This window comes from Argopecten irradians, chromosome 6 (genome assembly GCF_041381155.1).
Source record: "Argopecten irradians isolate NY chromosome 6, Ai_NY, whole genome shotgun sequence".
Classification (NCBI taxonomy): Eukaryota; Metazoa; Mollusca; class Bivalvia; order Pectinida; family Pectinidae; genus Argopecten; species Argopecten irradians.
In genome coordinates, this window is record NC_091139.1 from 16,970,085 (window position 1) to 16,987,960 (window position 17,876).

Below are 17,876 nucleotides of genomic sequence, written 5' to 3' on the forward strand. Positions count from 1 at the left end.
AATTATTTTATATTATGTTTTGTGTTAATTAGACATACATATACACGATTAAACACCAATTATTGTTCAAATGATGAGTATCATTTATGCTCTGTCGGCGGTGGGGCATCTTTAACATGTTGAGTATATTAACACTAATACAGTATCATCATTAGGCTTCCCTTAGAGTTTGCAGTAATAGTAAAAAAAAATATCATTCGGGATAAACCCAAGATGTTTCACCTTATTAAAACTCTTTGCCAGGTTTAATGATGTTAAAATCATCTTTATATTAAGATAAAGTATATCTTTTTGTGACATTGATGCACCTCTTTCATTTACTAGATTTCATATGCAGTTATTTTTATGTTTGTGTTAAGACTATAATTGATATTTTCATGTATTGTATTTAACGTCTCTGTGATATAACATAGATCTTTGGTGAATATTAATGAATTCTTGTTGTTTATTTATATGTCATGATTTAGTATTGATATGAATTTATTTTAATATGATAAATTATTAAAAAGAAAGAGAAACTGCCAGACTAAGTTTTGTTGTGTTTCCATGTAATATCCATCTAGCATTATTAGTAACAATATGCATGAATTCTGTCATATTGTATGTATTATTGCCAGTTATTAACATGGGCCAAAAGGTTCAAATTAAACTAAAACTAAGAAAAAATTCAGCGATCTGGTTTACAGGGGCATATATATATATATATATATAATATGTAGTATTAATAGTCAAGCATTTCTCAATATTTCACAGATCAAATTTTTGCTATCATAGCAATAACCTGCTAAACACACAAATATCCCTGCATTAATAACTGGCTATATGGTGGATTACAGTGTACATGTCTTTTGTATTGATTTGAGGAATGTGATGTTTACAAAATGGACAGATTATCCTGACAATAGAAATTACCGCAACACCAGCCTTGACTCTTAGCGTAAATCATTTGCCCCTAAAAACCTATTTGATCTCTTCTAATTCAAAGACTAGTCCATTATTAATTTCAAGGGTGAATGAGTTAAACCTTGACGCCAAAAGTATACATGTATGTCCTTATTTTTGCTATCAATGTACAGTTTCATACGAGGATATAGTCATCCTCGTATGAACCCAACAAAGGACATTCACAAAAAACATCTGGTTGTTTCTTAAATTGATGATGAACACGTGCTGTCACAGTAACAATGCAACATAGACATGGCTTATATATACATGCTAAATCATAGACATGGCTTATATATACATGTATTATTGCTTAAATCAAGACAAAAATGACTGAAACTTGAACAATTTATTTACGACAAGAGTCATCTCACAATTTCTTATCATTCATAAATGTCCATCAATGTTCATTAGATGGAGTGCTTTGATCGATACAGATATATCCTTAATATACACTTTTAGCAATATACACTTAATATATGAAATTGTCAAAATTATTTGGAAACCAAATATATGGTCAATGATAATGCCACAGAATGCCTATCACAACGCAGCAGTATAATCTGTCATAATATACCTACGGTAAATACAATCACTAACTATACTTTTTACAATGACATGGGAATTTAAACAAACTTACGCCATTTTTTATCTGCAATGAGAATGCCCATCAAAGTTAAATGGAAAGGTAAAAATAACATTTTAAAACATTTTATCATAGTACAACCAGCATATTCCCTGCATTATTGTATATGTAAGCCAATAATTCAAACAAATACTGTATAAGCTGGTTACTTTTGTGGGTATGATATTTTCACATGACATTGCTGTTATCTCTAAAACTGATGCACGGAATATTGAGAAATGGTTAAATCATAAACACAATGAAGGCGAGAATTTAGAATCGTTAAAATTTAAATTTCTTGTTTTAAATTTAAGTAGTACAACGTGAACATGTTGACCAGCATAAGTAACAGGCTACACTGCAGGCTACATGTAACAGAAGGTAGGCCAAGATGCCTGTACAATGTATATACATATGTGAAATTGGTTTTGTACCTGTTGAAAAACTGATTTTGTCATTTTTAGTAACGCAATAATAATGGTCCCTGTAATTAAATCAAATATCATCTTTGATACACAACATTCATGACTCTGACAATACAGCAGTGGTTGTTATTCTATTATCACCAGATAAAAACACCCATACTTTCTGCTGAAGATACTTTCAAATTGTAAAAAGACAAGTACTATGCTTAATAATGCTCCACCGCCGACAGAGTATAAATGATGTACATTATTTAAACAATAATTGGTGTTTAATCGTGTATATGTCTAATAAACATGAAAAATGATATAAATAATTGATTTTGCCTTTGGTGCTCGCGCAATCAATACTTCATTCCATATAGGATATAGTGCCACGGAATTTTTTCGGGATGCAATTAATTATTTTTTTATATTTCTATCTTGAAGTAAAATTAGAAGCTCAAACTTTTCAATGGTGGTAATGGTGTGAAGTAAGTAATTTTTGTAACTGAAACTGAAGAGAAATACTAAATTGTCTGCTCCTACTTTTAATAGTGAGAAAATACTATTTGTCAGCGGTGGAGCATCTTTAAGTTTATACTCGAGGTAAAAAGTAATACTTAAATATTGCATGTTGGAAAAGTGTACCTATTCCAATATCTGCCACAACCACTACTTGGCAATTCATGAATAGTATTGATAAGTTGATTAAGGCACAGCTACTTAAGCCATGATAACATATTTATCTTTTAAGAATATTATTACTATGAACATCTAAAAGCAAAGTTCAACCTACTATCATAATTTTTGTAGCACTATTATAAAACAACACATCATGACTACTTTTCCAGATGGAAAAAATTTGAACCATGGAAACATACATGTTCTAATCTAACATTGAGATTTAATATCACAAGATTAACTTTACAAAGAGCCCATGTATGTTCAACTTCACTATAGCCAAGGGTTATTCAGTACAATATTTTCTCTGGGAGAGTATCTTACTGAATAGATAGCGAAGTTGATATGTGCTTTGCATAAATATACTTTTCATTTCAATTTGACTGCAGCAATTTAGAACTGGAGACTTACAACAGAGGACACATACACACCATCTAACAAGAGGCCATATTAATATATGACTGTGCTGCTGTTTATTCCATCTTTGCATGTTAAAGAGTTACCTGCCCTTGCTGTAGGTATTGACCCTGACCTCATGTGTTTACCACAGTAACATAATATTTTCAACACAAAAAGTGTGAATTTTGCTCTCAAAATAATGACGTCACAATACTAACTCTGTTAAATGCAAAGACTGAATACCATTCTAGGGTTTTCATGCCCCATACTTCCAACATATGTTTTGTATGTTTTTTTGACAAGAAGTCACTGCACTACCAGTATATAAAGTACACTTGTCCCCAAGGAAGGTGATCAATAGATGTAGAACAATACCTGTTGGTATGTACAATAGATACATTTTCTGTACAATAGTCTTTGTAGTTACAATAAATGTAACATTGTGCAAGTTCGACTTTTTAAACAACATACACATAATATGAAAAGCTAAAGGATTTCCCAAAAATTCATTTCATACCAATAAGTTTTATTATTAAGGAGTATATATATATAAATAAATAATATACATGATCAATGCAAACACAATGTCAAACCAAAAAAATCTCATTTCAAGTAAATAGACCGTCAAAGATCTTGAATACTCAAGAGGGGGCTTGAATTTTTGAAATTCTGCCATCTTAACAAGAACATGAAGAATTAAGATATGATAACTAATAGAGAGAACATATATATGTATCTAATTAGAGAACAAGATGCTTCTTCACAGTTTACTACTGGCACCTAAGAATTTTCATAAATTGTAAACGAACTTTCTTTCACAGCTACTAATTCTATTTTATTACAACTTTGTGAAGATTAGCTCAGATTTAAAAGTTGACTGGAAATTCCTATCAGTATTTATGATGCACATGTTGAGTCAAGAAGACAATAAAACTTTCACACATTTACTTGAATCATGAATTTCGCGGAAGTAAATTGCACGTGAAAGAAAGTTAGTTTACATTATGCGCATGGCCATACAACTAGTTCTTAAAATGCACTGTTTGTCCCATTAGGATACTGGACACAAATCTACAGGTCAACATCACAGAATTTGATCTGATATTGTTAGTGTCTCTTCCTCATACAGATAAATCTGCAGCTTTGTGTTGTTATTCGTTTTGGCAACGGAAATTCTTCTTAGAAATCAGCTAGTCTTGCCGAGAATGATGAACTGTCCGACAAAGTTAGCCAGTCCAATGAGTATAAGAAATGAATGGAAAGCTATTACAGGCATTGTCAGTGTATTATTCTGGTGCCGGATCACCATATACACCAGACAGGGGAGAGCGATCGCGTACGACAATCCACAAAAAGCTCCCACAAATCTGAAACACAAAATCAACATAAACTTTTATATAATGCTTAGGGGCTATTCCAGTAAATAATTTATCTTCTAGGTCTGAATGTTTATCTCAGAAAAAAATACTCAAGAAACGAAAAGATATCAAAAGTATATCCAACAATGAAAAAGTTATCTATGTAGGAATCTGGAAAAGAAGGTCTAATGCAATAGCACTATTGCCGTGCTTGTACATGTAGTTATACTACTGTAAAAAATTTTTATTTTTGCATGTAGTTAAATGTATTTACTTATTAGAAATTGCAATGAAAATTTGTTCTGCAAATGTTTCAATCACACATAGAAAGGAGCAATATGAGTCTAAATCACAAAATTATATTATCACAAAGTTGTTATGAATGAAAGCAAGAAATTATGTCATCATGAAAATAAGTTTGTTTACACAAGTACCAGAACATGCACAATCATGGAAATAGTCGCCCTTGATACTCCAGGGGTTGCTATCATCGACGTTTATTGTGATTTTGCATTAGACCTTCCCAGGATACTCAAAGTGTCAAGTACAACTTCACTGTAGAAATGAAATATATTACATTTTACCTGAATTCTTTCATGAATAAAAAGTAGATTTTTGATATGTACTAAGTCTGCTATACTTACCCTATTATGGACCCAATATGAGGAAGAAATACAGCAAATATAACACACACAGCCACTATACAAAGGTTCAGTCCAACCACATGCTTGAAGCTTGGGATAAAAATAAAGGATTATTTAAACATACAGTAAAAGTTGAACATCATTATTTGTGGTGAACTTTCAGTTTTTTGAATTTTCAAGTTATGTGATATAACATAATTTTAATAGTTTTTAATAAACTTTTTTTTTTAATGTTCCATCAGCACCCAGCTGGGTCATACCTTGGCCATACAGATCCAAACAGAGTGTGTAAAAACTGGACACGGAATATATACAACAACAGTGGGAACACACACGTCATCTGGAAAAACAGACCGATCCGAGCAACAAACGCCAGCACATAAGTGTCTGCCATGTTATTTAAAAGATTCTGAAACACAGAAATGAAAATATCTCATGTGATTATCTAAGTGAAATCTAATAGTGAACAACTTCAACAAATTGTCAGAAATTAGATTATTACATGATATATCCCATCCTCGATACCCCAAGAGTTACTATCTCCAACGTTTTATCCACCCCTAGACTATATCATAGTAAAACTAGACCTAGTTAGTTTAGGAGACAAACAATTACCAATTACAGGCCTTCAGAGGTTTCCTTTGAAGAGAGAGTGACACCCAACTTCAAAGCAACACAGTCAACCACAGTGTACCATTATACAATTCCTTTGATGTACATCAATTTACCTGTGTCTTCTGTTGCCTCAAATTTTACTTTTGGATAGTCCAGGAGTGGAAATAAAGTCAGTAACAGTAGCCTCTGGAGTATCAAGGACGGATTTATATGTACCTGCTGTCTATAGACATTGATGTGAAATTTTCATACTAAGCATATGTATCTGGGAGGTAATTTTATACATGGACCTAACACCTACGAGGCATCTAGGGGGTTTACCTCGGCATTTGTGTGAAATTATCTGTTTGACAAGCCAAGCAGAAAATCAAATTAAATTTTAGTAACTTACATCTTCTATGCAGTCTTTAGACATTGGGAATGAAGAATAGAACATGACACCCATGTAAGTATAGGTAAGAGCTACCAAGATGTATGCTATCACCAAATCACGCACCTGAAACAAATTATAATTTCTCTTATTAGGATAAAATCATGTTTGTCTATCTCCAAATATATTATTGACAAGAATGAAAAGTATCAACAGAATTAGGTATAGCCTTTTCGCCCTATCTTAGTCCTCTACCTGGGTGATGAAAGGGTAAGGGGAGGTAACTGCCTTATGTGTATTATTTTAGGTAATGGTGATGTCAATTAAATTTGATTTGATATAAAAAGTATGTATCAATAATGGTATATTAAAATCTTATTTTTACATTTTGGAATAACATCAAATTGAAATCTACTGTCTCTTATAAAAATACATTTATTTCTCAAAATATAATTATGCATTCAAATCTGCATCATACAACAATTATAACTTGAAGTTGTAAAATATTCACTTGTTATACAATGTATATGACATACCATTCAGTGAAATACAATGGTTCCCTTACACAATTATCAAAAGAAACTATGAATCAAGAAAAATGTTTTCTTTGACATAAATTCAAAGTAAAAATATATAGCTATCAAAATGTTCTAAATGATTAAAGGCCAACTACCTTTCCGGAGCAAAATTTAAAGGTTTCTTAAAAACATTAATAACAAAAGAAAATATATATTGATGGCTTAAGATGAGGTTACAACACCAAACATATGCAAGATTTCCTGTCTAATGTACGATAAAAGTGGAGATTCATTTCGCTGTTTTGCCATCTGGCGCAGTGATAGTCAACTACCCGCGGCATTTAGGACGACGGCGGGAAACATAAAACGACCCGCGTTATGAAAAATAACATTTTATTTATTCTAATTAAACAGTTATGAAGGTGATGATAAGTGTGCTAGTAAACGTATAGTTAATAACTTCTGTGACTCTACAAAATTATTGATCTCGTTTTACATCCCTATTTTAAAAATTAAAAGCCGTCGAAAGGTAGTGGCCCTTTCATATAAACCTGAAATCGAAGATAATTTTCATTATTTAGTTACTAATTATAAAATTACACCAGGAAGATGTATGAAACTGCATACTAAAACCAAACCTACTTACATTATTTTCTGGATGTTTTTGGTTTCTAACGATGGATATCACACAATTTTGCACAAAGTAGGCTAAGGCTGCAACTCCTGTAAGGGCTGCAAATGTTCCCTTAAACACTGAAATCAGAAATAACAAGATATCAGAATATTTTATCTTATTTAGCGGTAAGTAAGATATAGAAAACTGGAAACTTAATAGCCACAAAAGAAAGTTGGTTTATAGAATGTTTTCTTTTGATAACTTACTTGGTATATAATTTTCACTGGTAGAAGGAACACTGAGGTCCAGATGAAATCCCCACTGGGAGGCATTGTACGCAACGAATATCACAAGGTAGGTCACGGAAATTGTACCTAATAAGGAAAACAATGCTATTTAATCAAGGGAGGTTACTTACAGCAGATTATTAAACAACATAGTTATGTAATTAAAAAAAGAGTCCACAGCAAAAATCAATTATAATATATTGTACTGTCACTCTTCATATATGGCTCATATTCGGCATCTATATGCAAAGTTACTACATGAAACGTTGGAACAAGATAGCAAACTCTTAATCTATGTTGTATGTTATATATTATGGCACTTAATATTATCACAAAATTGGAGAAGAATTTCTTAATATGCAGTTTGGATGTTTGGAAACTAGTTAATTAATGGTTGAATGAATACCATTACAACATTAATATTATAATCTGTCAAAATTTTATATGCAAGCATCCTCGGTACTCCAAGGGTTACTATCACTGACATTATATTCACCCCTGGACTATCTTATAGTAAAGCTGGAGGCAACAGAAGTTACAGGTAATTTGATCCTTTGATGTACATCAAAGGAATTATATAACGATACTCTCTGTAATCTACAAAGGACCACTTTACAGGCCTATGATTGGTCAGTATTTTTCTCCTGAATTACCCCCTATTATATTTTGAGATAGTCAATGGGGGGAACTTACCTAAAGAATTAAATTTTGTAAAGAAAGTAGGAGATTTGAAGTTGATAAGGGGAAATAGTACAGCGATGAGAAAAAGAGGTACGGTGTGGTCTTCTTGCCACACACGGTCGAGGGTGGAGTCATGTGAGTGGCTGGCTGACTCCGCCCACAATAGGTGGGGTCCAGAGTAATGGCTGGTGTTGTAGGCTAGATACACAGATCCATTGTGTCCCAAAGGTGGGTGAGGACAAACTGTTAACATGTAAAGAACATTTTTCATGACAGAGTAATTTTTAGAAATACTGTATCACTGTTCATTTGGTGTATTTTATGATAAAATGCAAACAGTATCTCTTTTTCACAAATTTATGGATACAAGGGGTTTCATATTCAATTTTTTTTTTTTTTTTTGAATTTACACCTTAAAGTGAACAGTCGGGCAAGGATGGCTAAAGTCGGTAAAAATGGTGTGAATGTATCCAGTATAATTTCTTATGAAATGGGAAAATTAAATCTATCGTCAAAATCTGTCTGCGTACGAAGAAATTAATTTAAAGTATGGGAATTCTAAAACGCCCTCCCGGCTCACTATGTCCTTGGTTACATTTCCACGCAGCCTCGCTTTCAATGCTTTCAACTTTTCTTTACTTTAATGGGTCAGAACTGGAAACTAAGCAGAACTTGACCGTTTTATTAATATGTGAGAGAATTTATTTTTGAAAAGGCCAATAAACGCATTTAGACTGGTTTTCTTTGAACCATATTCGACTATTACACTTTAATAACTAAAGTCAATTGATATGATTACATGTATATCACCTTGTACCCTTGATATGACATAGGTAGGCAACGGTTATGGGATATATAATATGTACTATAATATGGTTCTCCAATCATCTCTGGCACAAGTATTTTTCCATATATATATCATATATATGTATAGGTACAGCTTTCCAAGACTGACCACTTTACAGCTTTAAATTAAGCTTACAACTTTAAATTATCGACCTTAGTGTAACATTCAGTTCACTGAACGTTATAGTGTATCAGCTTGGTATCATGATGGAAATTAGCCTCATATCAAAAAGTCAATACCATTAGTAAAGTGATTTTAATGTATTATACAAATATACTTACTGTAATCTTTTGAATCCTGTGTCGTATTGTTCCCAGTAGAATCAGTAGCTTTATCTGTAGCACATGAAATGTGACAATACAAATGATACTAGGTATATAAAGAAACTAAAGCATGTTGCATACAATTATTTTCAAATATCATCTTTTTAAAATATTTTTTTCTAATTTGACCAAAGGAATAAATTCTAAATACACTACCAAACCAAGCATTAGGAAGATGGTACTTTACTTACTTTATACAAGTAAGAATGTAAACTACTTAATTGAGTCCATTAATTACTTTCCAATAGAAAATTTAATAAGACCATATTTGGGTTAACAAAATTTTTGCACAGAGTAAACTGTTAGATTTCCATTTTTGTATTTACAAAAGAAATCAAGTAGAGAAACATACATGATTTTTATAGTTTCAGTCTGAATTTAAATCAAAGTAAGTGAAGTTCAGTCCTAATATCAGGAGAGAGGTTTTAATGGGGATGGGGTCATGTATTGGGTCGAATGTGGTATTTGTATAAAAAAAAAAGTAACAGATAATCTAGCTTTTGTGGTGACACTTACGATATATAAAGGTGACAATGTTGTAGAGAAAGTTGGACATGAGAATCCAGTAAACGATGGCCCCGCCCATCAGTGTCAGGAGTGAGGATACAATCGCCAGTATCTGTGCCCAGCGACCAAGGTAGTGTTGACACACATCAGAGAAATCTAGAGCCTCGGACGTGGAATCTGACGCTGTCGAAAAATTGTTAGATTACATTAACTTGCTAAAATATATTTTCATTAAAATAACATCAAATAATAAACATTTACCCTCAAGATAATTTACTATTTGTCCTTATGTATTTTCAGTAAAGTAAAATAGCATCAAATAACAATATTTTTTCTCAAGAGAGGTAATATACAGTATAGAAGTTTAGCCCGAAATATGAACAAATCCTTCATACCAAAGAGTTATACTGGAACAACCATTAGGAAATTGAATTCAATATTTTACATATTTCATGGCATCAATATTTCACAGTTTTCTATTTTGTGACTCTGCTCACAGATTCTTAGAATTCTTTGATATAACGTTTTTTAGGCACATCAATGATTTCTAAATATTTTGCTGGTGCTAAGAATTCAGATTTCGGTGACAACACAAATCTGTTGAAATTAAATTTCTATACAGTACGTTCAGTATACGGTAACTTACACATGCCCTGTACAGCAGTAAGTATGCGGTAACTGGTGTACAGCATCAGACCAGCCATCAGTACTAACAGCGTAATTCCCGTCACAAAGCCAGCCTACAAAATATCATAGATTCACAAGAGGCCCATTAGGCCTTAACGGTCATCTGACTATAAATACAATACAACATAAAGCAGAAATGAAGAGCACAGTAAGTACAGTTAGTCATTAAATATAATAGCCTATTTGATCACAGTGACCTTGTATGAATGTCAAGGTAATTCCTTTCAACCAATCTGGTAGCCTTTCATCCCAGCATACCATAAGCCAAATACCAGATCTCAATGGCTCTTAGTTATTGATAAGAAGTTGTTTAAAAGATTTTTGCCTGTGACCTTGAATGAGGGTTAATGTCATTCATTTGAACAAACTTGGTAGCCCTTCATGCCAGCATGCTGAAGACCCAATATGAGTACCCTGGGTGGGCCTTTCATTTATTGACAACAAATCGTTTTATTGAAAAGTTTACCAATATTGGATGGTGCACGTCACACGATGACCTAAATATATTAAGGTGTAGATTTGTCAAATCAACTCAGTTATAGCCCACAACAAACAGGTTTTAAAATGTACAAGTCTTTCAGTATGGTCAATGGATATCCACGATGTTCCAGAGGTTACTATCACAGGCGTAATATCCACCCCTGGAGTATCTCATAGTAAAACTTGAGGCAACAGAAGACACAGGTAATTTGATGTACATCAAAGGAATCATATAACAGTACACTGTGTTGCTTTGAAGTTTGGCGTTGCTCTCACTGTAACCTTATAACCTCTGCTGGCCTGTGATTGGTCATTTTTTTCCTCCTGAACTGCCTTCAATTTTACTATGAAATAGGCCAGGAGTGGATATAATGTTCATGATAACAACCCCTGGAGTATCGAGGATAAGTCAATGGCATACTGATCTAAAACTGAATACATACCTGTCTTATGGCCCATGGCATACTGAGGATAGAAGTTCCCATCATAGTGTTCCATAGTGAAAATCTGCAAAGTCAAATCAACTGCATGTATATATATTCCCTCTTTACATATTACAGAGTTAGCTCCCTTGTGTGGAGGTATCGATTGTTGCGTCATTATTTTGTAAGTGCAATTCACATCGTTTTCCCTTTAACGTATGACGTAACGCTCGCAAACACATGACGTTACAATCAATACCTACCCGCAAGGGGAGATAACTCTGTAATATGCAAATAGGATGTACTAGCTAATTGAAAGTGGTAATTTTAGCCATTTTATATTATAACAATTAAGCTTTATAGGGTAATAATACCCTTAAAGCCAGCATGCAATTATAGGCTGTGAAAATCAATTTAAAACTGCTAAAATTATTTTTTCTTGTTTTAAGTTCAAATTTTGGGCTACTTTATTGAAATATCTATGGAAACAATCAAAACTTCTTTTTGAGCTTAAAACCAAAATGAAATAAGAATAGATAAAACTGATAAACCCTATCTTATAATGTAATTATCGTAGTGACTTTGGTACATGTACTTACATTGTGATGATGCTGTTTTGTTCACCTCGGACTGTCACATAAATCACACTGAAGAAATTGGGTGGGACCACATGCTCTGGCATTTGCTATAAATAGATCAAATATCATAAAAGTAATAATATGAACTGCTTCTGCAATATGTTGGATCTGAACAAACTTGTTGATTTGATTCTTATGACAGTATTTTATCTTACAAAAAAAAGTCTTCTCTTAAACTATACTGTTAATTAATAAATTGAGGTGTTCTTACTTACAAAATTACTGTTCTTAAATGAAGACAATTTTAACTTTGCTAGCCAATGGTATTCAAGTAATACAATACTTTCCTTAAAACCATTCAATCAGTAGATCTCAACAAAATTAAGTTGTACATGTACAATGTGCCACCTACTGGTTTTATGGTGAATACAGTATTGATCTTTTTCTATATGTTAGGAGACAGTACTAAGACTTACCGTATAAAACTACTGCTATTAGAGGGAGACAATTTTATTTAATAAATGTTTGTAGAGGGAGACAGATTAACTTACAAAATTACTGTTCCGATAAGGAGACAGTCTGGAGTAGTACTTGTAACGACTGACCACAGCCACTGTACTGGCGTCATGATCCGGTGTGTTGATGGAGTAGTACTGCACTGGTCGCCTAGCAACAATAACATAACAACATATTATACGTACAGAGACAGGCATTTTGTTTTAAAGTTCAGGGTGTAACATTATAAAGTACTCCAAGAACCCTGGTTTGTATGGGAGCAAGCTAAAGCACCTCAAGTTTACACACTTGGATACAAATAAATGTCCTTTATATAGATAAATACCAACATAAGAAAAAGCTAGGTTCATATGAAGATAATTATGCAGATTTTATTTGTAATTGAAGAATTTAATAATCAAAAAATGTCACATATTTATTAAATATCAACACATATATGGTACATTAATATCAGGTTACCATAAAGCATCATCTTCGAATTTCTTGTTTTCAACAGAATTTTTTTTAATGCTGTTTCATTTATTTTTACTTAAACTGTGATGCAATGTTTTTTTTCTTTTCTAATTTGATAGTTCAGTTAATTTTTTTCTGTTATTTCTTTCCTTTTTTGTTTCTCATCTTAAGAATGACTCTTATTTTAATATGAACCAATCATTTGATATTGTAAATAGAACTTTATACACACTAAATGATATGAAATATTCTTGTATATAAACTGTACATGTGTTATTGTATAATCCTAATTTCTCCACATACCACTATAATATATAAATAAGTTTTTTTTAAACTGATGACATCCACATGGAACAGAATTTTTTTTATTTAATTATAAACATTAGAGAAATAATTAGTGTTACAGTTAGGCCGGGTCAGCAGGGCTCTTTTTCCAACCTCTCTTTAATATTCTTTCTAAATATTCCTTCTACTCAGAACATTAGAAGCCATGTAACATTAACATATAGAATCAATCAGTCACTAATTGGCACAAAATACCATTAACAGGTGTCCCCTCACCTGTGCTTAGGCAACTGCGGAGGTGACTGATAATGATTTGGGTCTGGTGGTAATTGAGCCACCGATGCTTGCTAACATACATTCAAGCGTGGTGTAGTGGATAGCACATAAGTCTAATTAGTCGGTCATTATTAATATTTACAAATCAATGGTCCGAAGCCCCACCCTGCTCTTTTAAAATCCTAGGTGGAAGAACACTGTTATAATATCAGTGATATTTTCCTATAATGTCCTAGCTGGCTACCATTTCATAATATGGTTATGTTTATTGTTGCTGAAACCCTTGTATAATGTATATAATATACACTTTAGGCTACTGCATTTAGTTTTAATTGGTTCTAAATAATTATTATAGTCATGTAATACTATTGCGGGATTTGACTGGACTAGCTGATCATTATTGCATGGTGACAAGGTAGTTCAATATATTGAGCATTGCCTTAGTGTTCAGAGGTCTCTGGTTCAGCCCCGTGTGATCACTACATGTATATTCTCCTGTTACAATACCTGACTCTCCTGCTATTGCCATTGGCATTCCCATCATCATTGGCTCTGTAAATGAAAGACAAAATTCACTAGTTTTAATTACTTTTTAACAAGTTTTAAAATAGAATAAATACATTGTGTATATACAAAAATATGTTGTGATACCTTCATAAAATAAATAACATTTTAAGCATTTATTTCAAAATCTTCTTTTGGTTTAATAAAAAAACCCCAGCTAAATCCTACAAAATTATTGCATTGCTGATTCCTTACTGTACTTAGTACTGTACATATTATACATGTATTACTATATATGTTTAGATCTACAATTTGTAGGTCGTGTACATGGATATATGCTAAAAAGGGGATTGGTGCATATAGGCCTAAGGGATGGATTTACATGTATTTTTTATCGAGACAGAAAATATGTTGACTCTAGTTATGATTTGGATTTTCCCGCCGTCGTTTTTGTCATTGCACATCAATTGCACGAAGGCAAGCTTACATATTACTATAAATCTATGCAATGCTAAAAATACCGCTTTATATAGTCTATATGCATGGATGTGTGGCCTCAGTTCAGCAAGTGAATGACCAATGAATTTGGGGTCAACAAGTCCAATTAGCCTTCGGTTACGGAAACAGTATTGGAAAAAATAAACAACAATCAAAATTATGGTCAATGTAAACAGAGGGTGGACCATTTTATGGCAGATACTCACTCCGATTCCTCTCTGATCTCGTCGTCATTTACAGTAAGAGGCGACTTCTCATCGCTACTGCTACTGTTGGGTGATGACCCGCTCATTCCAACTTGAATATGAATCAGAAATCACATGTTACATCGCTGTCAAAAATTGAAGTGTCGCCTCTAAAAAGTGAACTTTATCCACAGCAGAATACTGCTTCCGGTTATAGTCTTTTCCAGATTTATGAGGCAAAATAACGATACGATCAAGGTATACCCCGTTTCATAAAAGTCGACTAACCCTGGCCTCACTTCTGAAAAAACCCACTGAATATTATATGTTAAACATCTTATTTTGTTGACGAAAGAAACCTGAATACAGTTTTAAGTACCTTTTTGTTATATTTCCCTTCATTTGAAGTCACGTCTTATGTGTAACCACTTTTATCAAGATATAAAAGAAAAATGTGGATAAATGTCTTTAAAAATGATCTAAATGGAGTATCCTTTCTGAATTTAGTAAAAAAAAAAACACATGGTTTTTAATTTGTCCCTATTAGAAGCTAGTTTTGCACACATGTGTTATCATAAATACTAAAAGGTTTTAAAAAATCACATTTAATCCCTTCACACCCTTGCACCCCTACAGATCACCGTGACGACTCAAAGAAGAAGACGTTACATGTATCTGGAACTGACTATGTTAAAAAGATTGTGATGATTTTATTTTAACTAGATTTTCTTGACATTGCCTGGTTTGTAGATCAATTAGAACGATCACTGATTTGAATCCCTTACCAGCTTACCAGTTTTAAAAATTGAATTTGAAATCAACGCTCTCTTGTTTTTTTAAGGATTTTCATCAAACTTCACACAGAAACAGAGTCAAACATCTTAGACACTGTAATTCGAGGTCACTGCATGTAGTCCGCTAAACCCTGCCTATATTACTATGCTTTACCAAAAAATGTCTATAAAATAGTAGGCAAAAAATATATATATAACAATAAAAAAAGCCTAATAGACAGGTTTAGCGCACAAGGTCACTGGTCGATTTGAAGGTCACTGCAGCTATTTTTTAGAAGAAGAAAAGAAAGCGTACGGTCTAATTTAATTAGGCCAGATGTGTGCCAAATAAGAAGAAATAAATCCTCCTTTTCAGTCTCATTTTATTCCTCGCGATTATTTTTGATAATCAAGGCAAGTATAGCACGAAATTGTGTTTTATCGCGCCTTTGAAAACGTCATTTTGAACAGAAAATACACAGATCTAATTGAAGCAGGGCCCGTTTCACATAGTCCTAAATCTTAACTTAACTTAACTTAATTTGAAACATTGCCCAGATCAGCTAAAACTCATTCCTAAGTGGTTTAACTCATTCTGTGAAAATCATACATCATCATCAACATCATTCTTTATTCCTCAAAAGTTGAGATTACATGGAAATGAAAAAAGATATACATTGCGTTTATATTGGAGCAGAACATTTACATTAAAAGTTCATATCAAAGTTCAGTTAGCGATAAAATCTCGCGACTACATGCACATTACTTTACATGCTTGTTGATAAAGCTCATGTCACAGCATCGCGAAAGTAGATTTCTGCTGACTTTTTGAGGAAATACGCACAATCCTTTGTAAATTGATCTAACAGTTCATCATATTCAAATTCGAAATCGGGAATTTTAGCTTTGAATATTGTCTGAAAAGTTCTTCGGAAATGTCAGACATTATTATATTTGGCTGGGTACCATAATAATCAATCACTTTCGTCATAAAAGTATCTCTCAGTAGGAATGGTCGTACAGCTTGTTACAAAATGTCTTATAATGTCGTATAGTGTATGCAGATAGAGACACGTATGTTATGTTACAAAATCATGGATATAAGTACATCTAGTTTGTTTTATCTACCATATATCTGTTTAGGTCATGGATATGTGTATGTTTATTTTATAACTACATGAACTTCCTACTTGGCAGCTCATCGCCATTTTATGGCGTGCAGTCGCAATGGCTACAGGCCAACAGGTTGCTTTCAGAGCGAAGGCAATCCAAAGTGTAACTTCCATAGAAACAAGGATGTACTGTTACATTGTGAAGATTGTAATATTACATGCACAAGGGGCATGGACTTGTACAACGGAAATCCGTACTGTAATAACATCGAAAGTATTAAGTCGCTTGCGACTTCAAAACGAAATCGTTTCAGCCGGGGAAAAACTGGCAGCCGCCAGTGAACTACGCAATCTGATTAAAATACGGATCCTTATTATCACTACGTTTGATATGATGATCTGACAACATCCAATTAGGGGTCACGTCAAGATGACCTTTGGAAATGGCCAATCAAACTGGCACTGCCAGAATCTTGACTGGGGACGAAAAAGTCTGAAAAAGCTTTCCAAATTATTTTCGTGTACACAGTCATCTCGCCCAAACTGCACAAAAAGCTTAATGTACATGTATACTGGGACGAAATAGCGTTATTAATTGACGTAGCAATGTGTAGAAAATATATTTGATCTGAAGTACACGTGGTAAAAGGTCATCCGAACATGACCCCTTATGGGATGTTGTCAGATCCTCTATTGAACTACGCAAAATACTTCAAGTGAAACAAGAGGCCGAGATCTGGAAGCAACAGATCGATGTCCTTTCCGAGAAGTATATATCGAACTTCAAAATGATTGCTGAGGAGAATCGAAATTTGCTCTTGCAGTACAAGGACGAACTCCAACAGAGGTAGAATGCAAACAAATTTTGCAGGCCGGAAACTCGGTCGAGGTATACGCCTGGAGAGCTGAAGCTTCCAGTTTGTATATTGCGTAAAGCAGACTTCCGACATTCTTAATTCGAAGACATTACTGAAGAGTTGAGAAAGGTTCTGGTACATTTATTTATCCATTTCCAGTTGAAAAAAAGGTTCTTTCAGTACCAGTATGCATACGAAACCTCCGAAGGTGTCGCGTGAGAATCGTCCTAAAGAGATACTACTAGTTGACTTTCAGGGTAAGGTGAAACAGAATATCAAACATCACACCGATATTAGAGAAATGAGTGTCTCGCCAAAAACAAAAAATGTATGGTTTGTTGGATATAAACAATCAATGAAGTCACAGCTGGGTTAAATTCTCCAATTCAGCGTAGACAATGCTGGGAGTTGGTTCTGTGTGACGGAAGAAAAC

General features: G+C 33.3%; 1 protein-coding gene across 1 annotated transcript; it reads right to left on the reverse strand.

Annotated features, from left to right (window-relative positions):
* Positions 1–1,276: 1,276 nt before the first annotated feature.
* On the reverse strand, positions 1,277–14,994 carry LOC138325177 (neutral amino acid transporter 9-like). Its single transcript, XM_069270661.1, has 15 exons — positions 14,723–14,994; positions 14,022–14,066; positions 12,536–12,650; positions 12,006–12,091; positions 11,428–11,491; positions 10,464–10,557; positions 9,827–10,000; positions 9,269–9,322; positions 8,153–8,383; positions 7,439–7,546; positions 7,203–7,309; positions 6,060–6,164; positions 5,314–5,462; positions 5,054–5,143; positions 1,277–4,418 (listed from the first exon to the last, which is right to left on the reverse strand). The coding sequence occupies exons 1-15, from the start codon at positions 14,806–14,808 to the stop codon at positions 4,238–4,240; spliced, it is 1,689 nt and encodes a 562-aa protein (XP_069126762.1). The 5' UTR covers positions 14,809–14,994; the 3' UTR covers positions 1,277–4,237.
* Between the last annotated feature and the right edge of the window lie 2,882 nt (positions 14,995–17,876).